The 18813-nt window shown below is 36.7% G+C and overlaps 2 protein-coding genes across 2 annotated transcripts; one reads left to right on the top strand and one right to left on the bottom strand.

Moving 5' to 3' along the window:
• The first annotated feature begins 8213 nt into the window (after positions 1-8213).
• On the top strand, positions 8214-11503 carry nr0b2a (nuclear receptor subfamily 0, group B, member 2a). Its single transcript, XM_067397154.1, has 2 exons — positions 8214-8820; positions 9278-11503. Exons 1-2 carry the CDS (start codon positions 8295-8297, stop codon positions 9517-9519), a joined length of 768 nt encoding a protein of 255 aa, XP_067253255.1. The 5' UTR covers positions 8214-8294; the 3' UTR covers positions 9520-11503.
• Positions 11504-11630: 127 nt separating this feature from the next.
• On the bottom strand, positions 11631-18480 carry kdf1a (keratinocyte differentiation factor 1a). Its single transcript, XM_067397146.1, has 4 exons — positions 18224-18480; positions 14791-15821; positions 14625-14702; positions 11631-13219 (listed from the first exon to the last, which is right to left on the bottom strand). The coding sequence occupies exons 2-4, from the start codon at positions 15800-15802 to the stop codon at positions 13167-13169; spliced, it is 1143 nt and encodes a 380-aa protein (XP_067253247.1). The 5' UTR covers positions 15803-15821; positions 18224-18480; the 3' UTR covers positions 11631-13166.
• Between the last annotated feature and the right edge of the window lie 333 nt (positions 18481-18813).

The following is an 18813-nucleotide window of genomic DNA, read 5'->3' as shown; positions in this document are numbered from 1 at the left end:
TTATAACACTCTGAACCTTCCTGAAGCAGTGAAATCGGCCATCATAAGTCGTTATTTTGTTTTTTTGGCGCACCAAAAATATTCTCGTCGCTTTATAATATTAATATTGAACCACTGTAGCCTACTGATTTAGATGTGTTTTTAGTACATTAATGGATCTTGAGAGAGGCAATGTCATTGCTGGAGGCCTCATGAAGCCATCAGATTTCAACAAAAATATCTTAATTTGCGTTCCGAAGATTAACGAAGGTCTTATGGGTGTGAAACAGCATGATGGTGAGTAATAAATGACAGAAGTTTAATTTTTGGGTGAACTAATCCTTTAATTTTTAGATACAGCCTACTTCATTTCATACCTATTAGATAGATAGATAGGCTTACTAAAACTTATTGATTTACTAATACACATTTAGTACTTATTCCAAATGTTAAGATTTTTAATTGAACTAAGTTATACAGTATAGCTTAGTCATTAAGAAGAGTAAAAAAATCAGTCGTGATTAGTAAAATAATAATTTCGATTTTTTATGGCAATTATAATTTACCAAAAAATTATTTTTTTGTCGTATGTGGCGGAAATACGACCGTTAGGATTAGAGTGCAGTTAAGCGCGCGAACTTTGCGCGCGTCGGTTGCCTCGACGACATCAACATTACACATCTTATTTGGTGAGTTTGAAACAATTTTCTTACTAAGCTGAAAACAAGTTTGTTTTTATGTTTCTGAACGTTAATGTGAACTTTAGGCCACCATTCTGGCTTAATGTTTGTTAATGTTCATGACCGCGTTCGTTCTTCGTGCTCAAGTAACGTAAGTTAGTGTTGTTAAAACTTAGCATAATTTAGCAAAACCATCGTAAATATTCGATATATTACGCATTTGTTATTTGAGTGTTGTGTAATAGTGGATTACTATGAAATAAAACGTTTAATTGGATTTTTTTTACCTGATATTACTCATCCGGAAAACAGGTTATTCGGGTTCACTAACCGAAGAAAGACTAACGTTAAGTTAAACGATCTCGACCTAGCCTTCAACTTTTCAGCTCAGTCATTCTTATGACCGTCATAAAAGCTGGAATATAAATAGATTCGAGGTGCTGTCACAGTGAAATATGAATCACGTCCTGTTGATAAGATATTGTGTGGAATATGAAGGTCATCTACGTTATGTGTGAAGATGCAAAAATTGTAACATTTGACCTGAACTTTTACACTCTTTTCTTGTGAGGCTGGGGCTTGTTTTCTCGCTTTAAGGATGATGTTTTACTTTTGTTCTGATGCAATAGTTAGGCCAAGGTTGCAGAAAGTCATCCAGTAAATGTCACGTGAATTTAAGCTTACAAATTACGTCTTACATTTAAAATGTACCGTAAGTTTATGCTGCTCTAAAGGTTTATTTGTTTTTCCAATAAATGTTTAAGGCCGATCAATCATGTCCATGTTCAGATAGTAGGGTGCAACGGGGCTAAAAATTGTGCTTTTCACACTACTCTCAAAGTATGATTGCAGGGAAAATATATATGTTTGTATTGGACATTGATGGAACAACAAATTTTGTGTGAAAAAATCATAAAGTGGTTAATTTTGTTTAAAAATCTTATAAATGTATGAGGTGGTGAGGGGGTCCTTTTACCCCACACATGGGGTAAAAGGCACACAGTATTTATACAAATACTTTAGCTAAAATAATATGTTTTAATAATGACTAGGTTAATGCTTGTTCAAAAGAACTACTTTAGCAAAGTTTGTACTATTTTCTGTTTATTTTGATAAATAAAAGAATTCATTTTTGTTCAGTTAATATACGTGATGTGATATATATTTTTATATATAAAATATAAAAATAGATTTTAAAAATACAGAAACACAGAAACAAAATTATTTTAAAAGTAAAAATTCTGAAAGCATTGAAGGAGAGACAGTAATAACAATAAATTATATTTTATTATGATATCATTAATATATTTTAATAAATGTTTGTTCCATTATAAATATGGGTATTATCTCTAAGATGGATACCCAATTTGATATATGATATTTGCTATGTGAATCTAACCATGTCATGTCAAGAAATGGAAACGTCAGACAGCTATTCATTATCATGTTAATTATTTTGGCGCTTGTTACCCCAAATACCAAAAACTGTTGCTTGAATTACCTTGAACAAAACTGAAAATCATTAAGAAGACCTTTGCCTGAAAATATTTAAACATTAATTTAACGGATTCTTATTTGCTACTTACTTCAACAACATTTTAAAAAAACATCAAATATTAGATCAAACTACCTCAGAATCAACTTTGCATTGCTGCCCGCAATCGCGTCAAGGACCAGACAAATTTGCACATATGCATTTTGAAAAGCTGATGTTTAGGAAAGTGATGCGGCAAGTTTTTGTGCCATCTAGTGGTTTAGAGGAAAATAAAATCAAAGGCACCTTTAGCCCCATTGTACCCTATATGATAATATATGAGATATTAAGAGTTTTGCATTATATAAATTAACATCCACACAAAGAAAACACATCTTTATGGACTAGCATGTTGTGCATGTTCTCAGCGGGTTTGAATAGTTTTGCCATGTTTTGATTTACCCATGAGATCCTCTAAGCCACAACTTGCATGCATGGCCAATTAAATGATCTGATGAGATAAAATCATTCACTTGGCCATGCAAGTTGTTGTCCATGAAGAAGAAGATCTTTATCTGGAACGCTTTGCAAATGTGTGTTCAAGTTGGCTCTGAAATATGTTCATGTTGTTTTGTTTACAGCAGTGTTTTCTAACCCTGTTCCTGGAGTTCCACCAACACTGCACATGTTGGACGTGTCCCTAATTAAACACACATGAAACACATTCACACTGTGTACTATTGAGGAACACAGTTTATATATATATATATATATATATATATATATATATATATATATATATATATATATATATATATATATATATATCTTAAAATTTGTTAATTCAAAATTAACCAGTTTAGGGTGAGTTTTCACCCTAAACTCACATCAATAAACAAGCACTTATTTAGTCATTTCTAAAATGGCGGCAGTGGTCAATAACAGTGGTCTTGTTTCATTTGTCTGGCATGAGGAATTTATTTTTCTGTTTACTATCATGCTGGTGATAAGATGGTGTCCTCAGTGTCTGTCTCAGACTGTCTCGGCCTTCAATAAACATGGCCTTATCAAACACATTTACAACCCGTGATTCAATCACTATGATTCAGACACTCATTTGTGTGCTCTAGACTCTTTCCAATCAGGATTTTCTGATCGTGTTGAAGTGCATGTACACTGTGAAACACAAAACAACATCAAGATGTGGAATAGATCTGCCATTTTGTTTAAATGCATAGGGAATATAGTAAATCACTTTGAATTCTAACAGTTGTAATTGATTTATCCAATGTTGTTTCTGCCATAAAACCATAAGAGAAATGTACATGAAGAACAAACGAGATTAAACTATTTCCTATAAGTGGCTTTGGTGAGTGTCTGTGGAAAACATAAATATTTATAATGGAAATATAAGGAATTTCACAAGTAGCTACTTGTTGATTTGATTGAAAGCAATATAGTAATTAGCTTATCTGGTTAAGTTCTGTGCTAGGCACTGCAGAGATAAAAAACCAGGACAAGTCGCACATGATTATGACGTTACAGAAAAACATATCAATAGTAGCGGGAATCAAGAAAGTGATTTTTTTTAAAACTGATTCTGATTGACAAATGTTCCACAATGTTGATTAATTTATTTTGTAGATTCAGCTTCACTGATCACATTACAGTTTGCATCATTACCTTGTTTGTGCATTCATTTACATATAATTCAAGACATTGATTACTTCAATTTTTCATTATTGAACAATCAGTTAAAAGTCAATTAATCTGATTTTTAAATGTTTTCTGCAGGGAGTCTGAAAACAGTCAAAAGCAAACAAATAAAATTGAGGTTGTATAGATAGAAAAGGAGTAGATTCAATCAGCTTTAACAGAATCTCTGTTGTGCTTAAGAACACTCCTTACCGTGGTAAAATCACTATAACGCTTATTGCTTTCAGAGACCAGTGACAACATTGAGACACAAACGTTCAATAAATGTTGTAAAACATAATTGTAATTCTTAAGGCCAAAGTATACTTTTTGCTCTTGCGCGAGGGTCAGTGTGCGTGGTGCAAATTTCTTCATCAGGGTAGGGTTGCACCAGCCGTTCGTAAGTTCTTTCTTAAATTAGAACGTAAAGTCCACACTAGTGGCTTAGTAACTACTAACTAGTTTGTAACTAACTGTACTTTATTCGGTTGCACCATTTGTTCTTAAGGCAGAACGTAGCTAGTAGCTCGTAAGGTCTCGGTAAAGTAATGCGTAGTTGCATAATATGACGTTTACCTTCAGTTATCCTTCAAATACAGGAGCAGAAGTTGTTGAAATTCCGTGAATTTCAGTTTATCCTTCATTCTGACTTATTTTGCCTCACGTAGCTAACAGTAAAAATAAGTTCCCATTAAATATAATAGCCTACTACTTAATCATAAATGTTTTTATATGTAAATAACATTCAGAAACTGTATTTGAAACTAAATTAATAAGGATCAATAAAAAACATAAGAAATTACATTTATTGATTATGACTGATTTTATTTGACATGCACAACACGGAGTGATAGGACCGATGCACACAGCGGCGCACTGTTTAACGGGTTCGTGTTGAAGAGTGTCTAACAAAGTAATCTTTTCACATGATGTTCTCTCTCTTAAAATTTAAGAGAGTGTAAATGTCAGCAGCATCATATATGTGTAAAGAATGAAGTCTGTCAGGTAAAACAAGAGCTTATTGATGCAGTTCAGTCAGTCTGCTATTTTATTCCAACCGTTACTCCTGATAGGAGGCTTCCGTAAATATTTAGTGTATACGTAGAGTTACGCTTCAACTAAGTTTAATGGTGCAACACAAAAATATTTAGTAGTGCGTAAGTTGTAGCTTAGTGCCCATTTACGTCAAAACTAGTCTACGTTGTAACTTGCGCACAGCTGGTGCAACTGGCCCCAGAAGAGTATGCCTACCGCTGGATCTTTGTAACTGCGTGTACATTGTACGTAGGGTTGGATACTGAACTCTGTACTTTTAAGGGCACTGACCGAATTATGTCGTTACTACCGAGTACCGATTCACATTAAATCAAGCGGTGCCATATTTCGGTACCTGAGAACGCATCTGGGTGCGAGAGGTACGTTAGAGAAAGAGAGAGAATATGCGACGTCACTCCTGAAACTTGATGACATAGATGAGAGATTAGAAAGGTTAGAAAGCACCCTCATTTGTACAACTCTGAAAGAATACAAAGATGTTTACATGGGTTGTAACTCGTGGAGAGAGATTGCTCAAAACTGCGCATGCGTCGAACGCATGTGTATGCGTACGAGTCGAACAAAGTATACCTTGCAAGACTGCGTTAGATACGCGTTAGTGATCGACCGATATTGATTTTTTATAACCGATACCGATTATTTGCATGTTTATGTACCCGATAACCGATATGCAGAACTGATATTTATTTACTGTTATACTTCTGTTTTTGACAATTATTTCAACACAAATGAGCTGAACAAACCATTTTATTTATAACAATCACTCCCTCCTTGCATACAAAAAAAAAAAAAACTTTACTGAATAATATTAGCTGGAATATATAACATTGTCAGGAAAGTAACAAACAAAACAGCATACATCATTGCATTTTCCAACTAGTGTTATTAATTATTATGTTTTGTCGGTCTAGATCATGAAATGCTTTCTGACAAAGTGCTGTAACTTATCTATGCATTTACACAAAACTATAAATTGGGCTACTCAACCGCGATCGCGTATGGAGATACTAAATAATTTCCACAGAGCTGCATTTATTTAGATTTGTATTAACTAAATAATGGTTATGTAGTAAATCAAATGATTATATAATCTAATAAAGTTAAACAGCACTTGTCAGTTGGCATTTTATGATCTAAATTTAATCTAACGTTAAATCATGAAATGCCAACTGACAAAGTGCTGTTTGACTATAACTTTATCAACCGCGATCGCGCATGGAGATAATAAATAATTAATTTCTACAAAGCGGTAGGCTATATTTATATGTGTATTAGCGAAATAATTGTTATGTAGTAAATGATAATATAATCTAGGGTGTTTAAACAAGATAATCTTGTCAAAAGTTTCATTCAGTGGCCGTGCTTAAGCCTCCTGATCATCCATCAGTTGCTAAGCAATATGAACGAACTTTTTCTTCTAGACTAATGGTGAGCAAATACAACAGATAGAGAATTAAATTCAGCGCTTTTATTTTCAACATGCACTCATTCACGTCTGTTTTATTTAATTCATGTAAAGTTACGTCTTTATTGGGGCAGGACATGACGAATTACACTACGTGACTCAATGAGTTCGTCTCAATTTTTTAGAAACAAGCTGCATAAATTAACTATATCAGGAATTTATGTCTCAGATCTCATTTGTGCATGTCTGTTATGTTAAATAAAGTTGATTAATTAAAGCAAACCAAGTAGAACATATACTTTACCTGTGCACTGAGTTGTTGTTTGTTGACTGATCTCCTCAGACGGAAGAAGTCTCAAAACGGCCACAAGATGGCGCCGTAAATCGGCGAATCCGATATTACAAAACCGATACCCGATTATGGAAAAATGCTTAAATATCGGGAAAAATATCGGTAAACCGATACATCGGTCGATCACTAATACGCGTATGCGTAAAAAGTATACCCAGGGCTTTAATACAGCAATATGGTTTTACAATGAATTTTTCTCTGTTGATGGTCATCCAAAAATAGTGTTGTCAGAAATACCGACTTCAATACCAAGTCAGTGCTAAAATGTAAAAAATGTGACGCTTTGAGTGCTGTAGAGCAGATTGGTAAACACCTCTGATTGGCCATTGTGTTCATGTGCTCATCAGATATGTCTGTGTTTGGCTACAATGATCAATGCTTCAAAAAACATGTTGTAAATAGACATCAATGACGCTTTTCACCGAGCGCTTACACAGATACACACGGAAGCACTTGTAAGCAGGCATCTATCGGTGGATCGGTCCACTGATAGACGCCTGCTTTCAAACGCTCCCGCTTTCAAACACTTTTGTGTGCTTTCAAACGCTCCTGTGCATTGATCATTGTAGCCAGTCACAGACATATATGTTGAACGTGTGAACACAATGGCCAATCAGAGGTGTTTACGAATCCGCTCAGAAGCTCTCAAAGTGTCACTTTTTTTAAATTTCAGTGCCGACTTAGTATTGAAGTCGGTTCTTTTGACAACACTATTTTTGAATGACTATCAATAGAGAAGCATGGTGTAGTTACATCATCTACCAGTAGGGCTAACCAGCTAGCCAACCTCGATAGTACAAGGCCAATATAATGAAAGAGAAAATTCCACACAGCTTGAAAATCTTTATTATATAACTACAATTTGGTTAAAGAAAATGCATTTGATTTTCTTCAATAAATTGTATGTTCACGGCATAGTTCACCCCAAAAAACATCAAATGATCATTTATTCATGTCATTCCATTTACAAGCCTTCCTTTTTTCTGTGGAGCACAAATGAAGATATTTTGAAGAACCTACATTGGTGGACAAAAACAGATATTTTCCAAAATAAACCCACAGAAGAAAGAAAATGATGACAGAATTGTCATTTTTTCAGTGAACTGTCTCTTTAATGTCTGCGTGAGCTTCTAATCTTCAGTAGTTTTCTGTACTGTGACTCACTCAGACAACACTTATTTGAGCTAATGATGAAGTAACAGTCACCCTTCCCGTTCTCAAGGGTCATTAACCTTTTACTTCTCTCTGTTCTGGATTCGACTGTTTGTAGGTTTATAGGCTGTGTCTGTAATGATGGGGACCATATAACTTGAGGAGTCCTTGGTCGCTTGGTACAGCCTGGTGTAATGACTTCAGACGAGATAATATTGCCTCACCTAGAGTATATCCCAGCCTACAGTGGGTTTGCATTTAAGAGGCCTTATCACCATTTACCCAATTGCTAAACAGCACAGGGCAGTTGTTTTGTTCACAGCAAATGTAGATTGACAGGTCAAGGTTCAGGAGTTTAACCACATGAATGCTTGTTATAAATAGGAGTCGTGTCAGTGACAGATGTGAGTCTCTCACAGCTTCAGTCTAGATGAGGTTCAAGTGTTAGACACTGTGCCTTTGAGTTCTAGAAGATACCACACATCTCCGCCATCTGACAACATGGATTGCGTATGTGATTGTTCAGACTACAGTAACGGACAGGCGAACGCCATCCTCTTTAACATTCTCAGCCGAGGCGAGTCGACTCAGAACGAGATGAACTACAAGCGGGTTCCTCAGACGTGCCACTGTGAGAAACGCAGGAAAGTATGTCTGAAAACACCCAACGAGACGTGTCAGGTTGCTTCGGATGTGCTGGTCAAGACGATGCACTTCATGAAGAGTTTGCCGGCGTTCCAGCAACTACCACCCAAAGACCAACTGTCTCTGTTGCAGAACTGCTGGGCGCCACTTTTCATTCTGGGTCTGGCCCAGGACAGGGTTTGTTTCGAGGTTGATGACATTCCGGCACCCAGCATGCTGAAAAGAATTCTTCTCAACAACCAGGAGATGATGAACTCCGATCGAGAGCAGCCCACGATGGCCGGCGTGCAAACCTTAAAAGCGTGCCTCAAGAAGTTCTGGAGTCTCGATTTAAGCCCCAAGGAGTACGCTTACCTGAAAGGCACCGTAATATTCAATCCAGGTACGTTTTCTGAAATCAAAACTTGTTGCACAAACTATTATATCTAAATGATACATAGATTAAAAAATAATTACATAAAAATTAATTATTGAAAAAGATTTATATATATATATATATATATATATATATATATATATATATATATATATATATATAATAAAAACAACATATTTATATATCATAATTTAATTGTAATAAAATGTATCTAGGTATTTAGGTAATAGAATTTAATAAATCATTTATAAATAATTTAAGTTTATATAATTTTAATAAAATATATATTTAAAATGATTGATTTGATTATTCAAAAATAATTAACATTTATAATTTATGATTTTAATAAAATATATTTAGTTATTAAAAGAATAAAATATATGTCGTTATTTATTTTTACCATAAAGTATTGCTTTTAGCCTCAGATTTTAAAATACACTAACCTAATATTTTCCATCTGCAGATGTACCGGGCCTGAAGGCATCTCTGTTCATTGAGGGTTTGCAATATGAAGCTCAGCACGCCCTGAAGGAGGTCCTGGTACCTCTTCATCCAGAGGATAGAGGGCGATTTGCTCGTATCCTCCTCGCCGCATCCACTTTAAAGACCATCACTCCGAGCCTCATCACAGAGCTCTTCTTTCGGCCGGTCATCGGTCAGGCAGATCTTCTGGACTTGTTGGTTGACATGCTTTTCTCAAGGTAGTGAACCAAGGACTCAGAGACCGCTTGAGTTCGGACTTTCAAAAGAACATAACTTTTTCCTGTGTTGGTGGGAAATTTGAGGTGCAAGCATTGGATGAAAATCACGTTACGTCTGAAATATTTGAAAAGTTACAGACTTTATTGTTTACACAGTTAAATGAAATTACTGCACCTTTGTAATGGTATTTAGGTCACAACTATGTGATTTATGTCTTAGTACTGATTGTTTTTTGCCTTTTGATAAAAAGCACCATTGTAGTTTTTGTATGGGATGGATTTTAAAACTACAAAGTATAAACCATCTCCGTGCCTAAGGGAGGTTCATGTATTGTCTCTGTGAGAAAGCTAGATTGAATCTGAGGAAAACATTTTTATGTTCATAAATATACTGCAATTAAATCTATTTTTACACATTTTACATTATCACTCTGAGTCTAGTGTTTGCCATATACTTCTAAATCACTTTTATAATTTTTTTTTTTAAAACCCCAAAACATTTTTTACATTTTTAATCACTGTGCATCACTATGCAGCCCCATCAGCCCCAAAAATTTTATCCAGGGACAAAATTTTTTTAAATTGGAGTAAACGTCATTATCAAAGCAAATACTAAAGCAAATGTAATGTACCTTAAGTAAAGAATAAAGATGCACATACACGCTTGACAAAAAAAGAAGTTTGTTCAGTTTGAAATACTAAAACAATAGATCTAATGTTGAAAATGTGTGTTTGTGAAATGTTAGTGGAACATGTGATTAACTACACCAGAATTCTCATGCATGTATACTGTGCACGGTATGGAGCAGATTCGCTACAATTGCCAAAGTATATACAACACAGCACAATGCGCACAATACTGTATCCTACAAAGCAAATACAACACCACTGTGTTAAGCAATGTGTGATTAAGTGATAAGTAATCTAGTATTTCATTCCAATTTCTAACCTGTCAAAAGCTTTGCAAACAATAGTTTCTGCAGCCTCATGCTTTGCTAGTGTTATACAGCTTTATTTCTGAAAATGGTCAAATTGTGTAATTGTAGTAATAAAAAAAAATTGTGTCTGCCATTACGTGTATGCAGAGGAAGTCACATGGTGACACTACAGGGTCAGCGGCACAAAGGTAGATTCAGCGTTTGCACAGCACGTACTTACAAATTTGTTTTTATAGCAGATGATTGCTAAAGTGACTAACAAGAAATTCCATTTCAGTCGATTTAGTGATGTCAGGATATAAATTGAGCTGCAATATATATATATATATATATATATATAAAAATCAGGCCTAGACCAAGAGCACCACTCTAGTACCACCAACTATACTGTAAAGCACACACTATGCCTGTTTTTTATTTTATTATTTAAAAAAAAAGCATGTACAACTGTTTGTAATTCTAAAACATTTCAAACATTGCATGTTAGCAAATTAAAAAACAAAAATGGTTTCATTTGTATTTTTAATCCAAAATGTGTTAGAATTTAGATTGCATTGTAGGATAGTGTGACCTTAGCATGCATGGACAAAAGTTATGCACATTTTATTTATTTACATAGAGTATGCACACAAAATGCAATATATATTGCAGAATTAGTACAAGTAGTATGCTATTTTGTACATGGTTTAAATGTAAAAGTTTGGACATTTTCTTTACAAAATCTACACAATAGTACTGAATGTACAGATTACCAATGTCAAAGAAAGAACTGAATAATCTTAACTTATGTCATGACCACACACATTCTCTCTCTCTCTCGCTCAACTGGTCTTGAATCATCCAGTGCGTAGTGGCTCTAGTTCAGGTTCCTCTGTCATGATCACATGATAGTGTGTACTATGGTGCCCTCTTGTGATTATTGAAGGGTTTTTTCACCCAAAAATGAAAATTATGTCATCATTTACTCACCCTTAAATGGTCCCAAGCATGTATGAATTTCTTGCTTCTGTTGAACACAAAAGATGATGTTTTGAAGAATGTTGGAAGCAGTTGATGGACCCCATTGACTTCCATAGTATGGATTGGGGAAAAAATACATTGGAAGTCAGTGGGGTCCATCAACTGTTTGGAACCACTTGAGGGTTAGTAAATGATGACAGAATTTTTATTTTGGGGTGAACTATCCCTTTATGGCCAACACAAACAACAACAACAAAAAAAGCTGTTTTACTTTAATTTCTACAATGCATGTACATGCAACAATGCACTGTAGAATAAGAACCATTTGTAATAGTAGTCCACTACATTGCTGTCACATGACTTTGACTGTGGCATTCATTTATCTCAGAAATAAAATTATTTGGATTCTCAGTCTTATCTTGCATAAATATCTGAACTTGTGCCATTCTGACCAAACAATCAAGAAAGATGTTCATGCTAGATTCATTCATCTAATTCTATGTAATTGTATCTCATTTATCATGCATCTCACATCTCGCATTTTTCATCTGTGTACTTTTCATGCTATTAATTGGGTCTGAAACGTTTTACAATCCAAAAGCAAAACACATTTAGTTCCCATGTTTTTTTTTTTTTTTTAAAAAGTATTAGTAGTAATTTCTTTCCATTAATTTTTAAAAACTGCACTTGACTAGTAAATCAGAAAAGTTGCTTTACAGTAGACGGCATCGTGTCAAAAAGAGGACAGTTGAAAGGGGAATTTTCTCTGGAGTTTGCCCCTCCTCCGCAATGTACAACTCTAACAAACACTAGGATTTTATTTCCTTTCTATTGTCAAACCAGCCAAACAAGTTCATAGCACAGTGACCTGAGGGAAACAGAGGGAGGAGGCGGACACCAATGCAATCTTCTGAGAAAAATGCTACGCGGTAAAGACAGAGAAATGTTCTGTGGTTAACACGTATGAGTGTAAATATGTTACACAGGACTAGATTTGTTTTCTAAAACAACAGCGCTCACTTTAATAGACAAAATGTAGCATAGTTTAAATTAATACAACGAGTAAAAACAAAAAATGAGGGGAAATTCCCTTTTTATTTCAATACAAAAAAAGTTATGAAAAAAACTACATCTATACAAGGTATTTCAAAACTGACATTTCACCATACAGATGTGGGTGTATCATCTGACCGTGAACAGTCCCAAAACAACATTAAATTGCATTAAATCGTATAAACAAAGAACAGTTGTTCATCTAAGGTGACAGTTGAAGGACGGGCTACCAGAGCAAAGCAATCCGATGAACAGCAACTGATTGAAGTCTCATTGTTGCTATTAACCAGTGCTCAATACAGGCATATTAATAGATACATCACCACTTAGGACGACAGCAGTGACTCTTGTCTCCAGAAAAATAATTAGATCCAATACTTAAATACCCTTTGATGCTGATGGTTTGGTGAGGGAACTTGTCCATTATGTTACTATCCGCATGGCTTCTGGCGAGGGTAGTAGGGAACCATCACGTGCAACATTTTTTTTGCAACAGCCTCCTTTGTTTAACATTACACTCTGTAGCAACATGACAAAAGCTGTGCCTAAATCTGAGTGGACAACAGCAGTCTTTGGGCATTCAAACAAACACAAACTGTCCTTAGCATAATAACTGCTTTCACTGAAATATGAGAGGAGCACAAGGACAGTAGATGAACACTAGTTAGGCAGTAGTAATTAAAAGAGAACAGCTGGCGTGTTAGCGCAATAGCGGAGCCCCTGATGAGTCTGTGGCCGAGCTCGAGTAGTAATCTGTGAAGGAGAAGAACATGTTGATATTTATAAGTGGTTTGTAGTTCATGTATAAACTGCAGAGTGCAACTCTGCATGCAACAAATGTTGCGAAAAAAGGTACAGTCACATATAGCGTGGCTCATGAAATTTAGTTGGTGAAATCCAGTCATTTTAATGGGAATCGGCACAATGATGGACTTCCTGTAGCAAAATTTCCCTACAAGAATATTTCGAGTTTGGTAAACTTTGACACATGAATTCACAGTGTCGAACAATAGAAAGCCTCTTGATCTAGCAGTGACCTCTATGTGGATGGAGATTCGTCACTTAACAACAAAGCAAAATGGTACATACGCAATAGATGGCGCTAGTTCTAATGTTTATTTACTCCAGTTTTGAATAAAGCACCAGTACACCAGTTTTGTATAAAACTACAATATTATAAAATGATTCCTTTGTGTTGGTTCATTTGCTTTGGATGTTTATTTCATCGTCATTATTAACATATTTCAATCGTGGTGTTTTGCCATCTGGTATTGCTTTCTTTCGCCTGTGAAATTTCACAGAGCAACATTACATGTGACTGCATAATCAATAGAACTGAACTACAATTTTAAGGAAAAAATTTTTTCAGTATATAGTTTTGTATAGTTTGTAAAGACACCCCACATTTGTACACGTCTCTAGCATTGAAAGATTCCATAGCACAACAATTACACAGAAAAGTGAGACCTCCAGACAGGTTACATAATGAGAGCACCACCATTATGTGAGGAATGGTAGATGTGATCCGATATGGAGGAATACAGGATAAACTGCTTGGAGGCAAGCTAAGGCCCCTCAAGAACGTTTGTAAAGTGAGGTTAGAAGCTTCAGTGTTCAGCTTTTAGAAGCTTTAGGCCCAGCAACTAGAGTTTATGGGGAAGGGATGGGCAGGTGAGGGCATTATTCTTTGGAGGGTGAAGATCAAAGGCAGGAATGCCAATTTGAAAGTAGAGAATGAGAAACGTTTGGAAATGGAACTGTTACAATAGGGCATTGAGAAAAGAATACCCCATCCTCAGGGTGCAATTCCACCATGTTCATATCCTAACACAGGATTGACATGGCACCATGGGCTGGGAGTATCTTTTCACATCAAGCCATCTAAAGACTAATTCAGTGTCGCCGACCAATGGCGACAGTCACCAGATTACAGTATGTCACTTCTCAGACATTCCAAGACATGACAAATGCAGATTCAACATGTTCAATCAGCAAAAACAAGCACTAACGAATGGAAATAGACACTGACATGGGTAACGCATTAATCCGACAAAACATGGCAAGGGTGTCTGTTGCCTTTGCTCGGTATCTGCCGGTGCAGTGTGAATTGGCCTCAACATGGGGGCTGTACTTGAACAAAAAGAATATTGACACTTACTTTTCCCACTGTGGCCTCTCATCTTTCGGGCAAGCTCATCTGACGGTGTCAATTCTGACACTAGCACCTCGGGATCCCCTGCAGGGAAAGAGAAATGTCATCAAAAGACATTCAAACAGCATCGTTCCCTACTGACACTCTTACAAACAGAACTACCATCCCTTACCATCACTAAAGGTAAAGGTCATGGTCTCATTCCCACTGTCGGGCAGCGTTCCATCCCTCCTCCCGTTAGTATGCTGCATTGCATCATGCGATTTATAGTCTTTGCTTTTGTAACCTTTTGAGGACTTGTTGCGGGTGCTGATGCGTATGACACCGTGCACCAGCCGACACTCTGCTTCCTGCTCCTCCAAGTTGTAGTCCTGAGCAATGCTGTTGATCAGATCGCTGATCTCATTGGTTTTACGGGAGAAGGACACATCAGACGTGCATTTTGCCAGCTGCTCAATCTGGTGCATTTTATAAAGTTCTAGAAGCTTTTTAGTGATTAGCGAGTCGATATCTGTACCGCCATCATCCAGGTCATCTAGATCCAAATCCTCCCTAGAGTAGATACTGGTATTACTGATAGGTCGCTGGTTGTCACCCTTCCCAGTTGTCCTGGTCCGTCGTGGAGGTGCCTCTGAGTTGACAGGGTATTCCACCTTCTTGCCAGCAAAGTAGACATCGCCATACCTGAAGCTGCCAGAGCTTGGTAGCTGCCTCGGCTTGCTTGGTTCAAGGCTTACACCACATGTGGGGTTGGACAGTGCCACTCCATTTGGCTTCCTGGTTTCTTGCTCAGGTTTGTCAGTGGAGCTCTCATTGGGTGGTAAGCAAGGTTTCCGCGACCCATAAAGCCCACAGGTGAGAATGCAGCACAGCAGAGCTTTGCATCCACTCCAGCCGAGGGAGGCACACGAGCCACATGCTTGAGTACCCTGAGGAGAGTCTGCAGATCCTGGTATAAAGCCCAGGGTTTCCGAGCCTCGTCCATTGGCATGGTGAGGATGGGTTTTACGGGGGAACTGCGAGTCTATGCTACGAGGTTGCTCGCTGTAGTTCTCCTTGTAGGTCTCCTGGCTCGTGCTGTTGTCATTGGAGTATGTGCGGCTTTGCCTGTAGCCATCAGCCTTAGAACGGCTTGAGCTATGAGGACGCGTCTTGTGATGTGTTCCTGTGCTGTGGCCAGGCATAACTCACCACATTCAGGACCTGCAGGAATGTGGGACATTAAAGGGTTAGTTCACCCAAAAATTAATTCTGTCATTAATTACACACCCTATGCCATTTCAAACCTGTAAGACTTCCGTTCATCTTTGGAACACAAATGAAGACCTTTTTGATTAAATCTGAGAGCTTTCTGTCCCTCCATGGACAGCTATGCAACTACCACTTTGACACTTCAAAAAGTTCATAAAGAGATCGTAAAACTAATCCATATGAATTGAGTGGTTTAGTCCAAATTTTCTGAAGAGACACGATCGCTTTATATGATGAACAGACTGAATTTAGGCTTTTATTCACATATAAACATTCATCAACTCACACATCAGTTGTGGTAAACGGAAGCTCAAGCATGTTTTCTTGATACATGCAAGAACCAATGAGGGTCATTCATTTGTTCTCGTTAGACAAACAGGTTCAGTTATGCTTCTGTTAACTGATCAATGTGTATATGTGAATAAAAGCCTAAATTCAATCTGTTCATAATATAAAGCGATCGAGTCTCGATCGAGAAAGCTCTCAGATTTCATCAAAAAGATCTTCATTTGTGTTCCTAAGATGAACTAAAGTCTTACAGGTTTGGAACGACATGAGGGTGAGTAATTAATGACAGAATTTTCATTTTTGGGTGAACTAACCCTTTAATGCATCAAGATTTATCAGAGCTGAGAAAGTTCACAAAACATTGATTCTATGTTTCACTTAAAAAGAGCCAATATTATCAGAATTCACACTGCACACATAAACAGTGCAGCACAATCGTAGAATGGGCTCATGCATGTAAAGATGAGCTGAGCCCGTTGTTGCTGAACGCTGCATGCATGATTAAAATACAGAATCATCAACATGTTTTCCAATTTAAAAAGACGCCTGTCTGGTTTGATAAACCTGAAAAGCAAACAGCACTTATTCATCAGAAAATCCGATTGAAACCAGGCAATTTAAGTAGTTTACAACATCAAATTCAGATTTGGCCATTTAATTATGACTTATATATTAATGTGGTCTTTCTCCTCATGTAAAGTAAATTTCATAACCATTAAGATTGTAGTTCTCAATAGCCTAACCATTTTTGTCATTTATGGCTGTCATTAAAGTAAATACCTAAGTATGCTGTTGCAGTTACTCTGTAGATGAAAGATATGTGAAACAAGCCTTGTTATTCAGTATTTCAAAGAAATGTTCAAAGCAGAAGCAGAACAAAAAATAAATCACATTGACTGCAAAGAAAAATAACCAATGTTATTTAGTTAATATACATAAACATCAGCGTTAAACAGGCTTTGAATTCTTCATTTTAGATTCATTGCACAATGACTTCCTCAACCCTGGAGATATAATAGAAATACAACACATCCGTGCAATGGCAGTGGTGAAATCAAATAATGAAATCACCAACATTGCACCAATATACTACTTTGCCCAACTGCGTCAAACTACCGCGCAGTGGACACCTTCACACACAACAAGCGTTGTGCTCCAAAAGGCATTTCAATTATGTGACCAGCAAGCTGATCTGTATCTAGATAGCATAGTATGATTGTTTATCTATACAAGCCTGGACAATGTGAACATGGTTTGGAGCGGTTATATCAGCACAACCATATCAAGATATTAATATTGCACATGAAAAAAGAGCAAATCTTGAGCTACATCTTATGTAGCTCTTGCTTAGCATGTTTAGATTTAGGAAAGAGGGTTTCCATTGGTGGGCAGGAATTACTCGATCATCAAGTTATTCATTTTAAATGCATTTTAAATACACTCCCTTGCGTCTTCACCTTTCATACAGTCAGTGTTTGACTTGAAGTTTGCATTCTTTGTCATGAGAGATGTGTTTTCCCTGAATATGGTCATCGATTCTCAGAAAGCAACATACCATCCAAACTGCGAATGCCAGATATAGATGATAAGTATTGTCATTTGTCATCAACCTTTGACAGATAGTCTATAAATGTATAGAAATGTCTGTTTATTTGTTTCTGGTCATGATCAGTATACATAGAGTTAAGCAGACATAAAGCAGGCCTGTAAAGTGCGCTCTTGTCAGTACCAAACACTTTATTTGGATTTTTAACAGATGGAATAGCCTATATGAATTGCCTTTATTGCCAAAATGCAGTTTGTCTGTCAAGTACAATATTAAATGCTTCATTGTTTAGTCTTAACTGTCTCTAACTGTTCTCGTCTGTATGCCATGGCTGGAAAAGACAAACATTTATCGACTTCACAGAAATATTAATGGCTATCATCATTTAAAAATTCCCCTTACACCCAATGCAAGCGGCCAAACTAGAACGCGTCCACTACGGTCCATTGATTGCGAGCGTTCTAGCGAGTCGCTTCGCGTCGTTCGCAGAGCAGATGGTTTGTCAAAGTGTCAGACTTACCGCATAGGCTCGGATGAAATCTTCAAATTGTTTTGAAGGCAACTTCTAGTCGTTCAAGATCGCGGAAGTAGCCGAGTGTGATAGATTTTCCCTTTGACTCCTTAAAACGTCCACTTCATCGAGCTTTGTTTTGATTCATTGACTAAAAATGGGTCAAACGTGTCGATTTCGTCGCGCAACACGCGCTTTCAGATTCTGCTCATACTAAAGCTTTGATCGGTAAGCTTCGTTCCTTCGCCCAGCCGTGCCGTATTTTACCTGCGGCTACAGGTAAATCCAACGCCCACTTACAGGTAAGCAGTGACGTCAGGGCTTTAAACGGATGTTGCTTAAACCTCCTAGATACGGTACTTTTTGCTCATTGACTTTTGCTTTCCTTTTAATCAAGCAAAAAACATATTTTCAGCGTTTATACAGCAAAGTGTGGAAAAGTATGTTCTTGGTTAATTTGTGTATGTTCTTATAATAATAAAAACAATTCAAACATTCACTTCATGATGTTACAAGTGTCATTCATTCTTGACTATAACTCCAAATAAAATAATCTGAGGTATTTGTCATGTACCAAAAATACATTTGTAACAGGTTAT

The sequence above is a fragment of the Chanodichthys erythropterus genome, chromosome 2, assembly GCF_024489055.1.
Source record: "Chanodichthys erythropterus isolate Z2021 chromosome 2, ASM2448905v1, whole genome shotgun sequence".
NCBI classification, from domain to species: domain Eukaryota; kingdom Metazoa; phylum Chordata; class Actinopteri; order Cypriniformes; family Xenocyprididae; genus Chanodichthys; species Chanodichthys erythropterus.
This window is presented reverse-complemented; position numbering and strand designations above follow the sequence as displayed.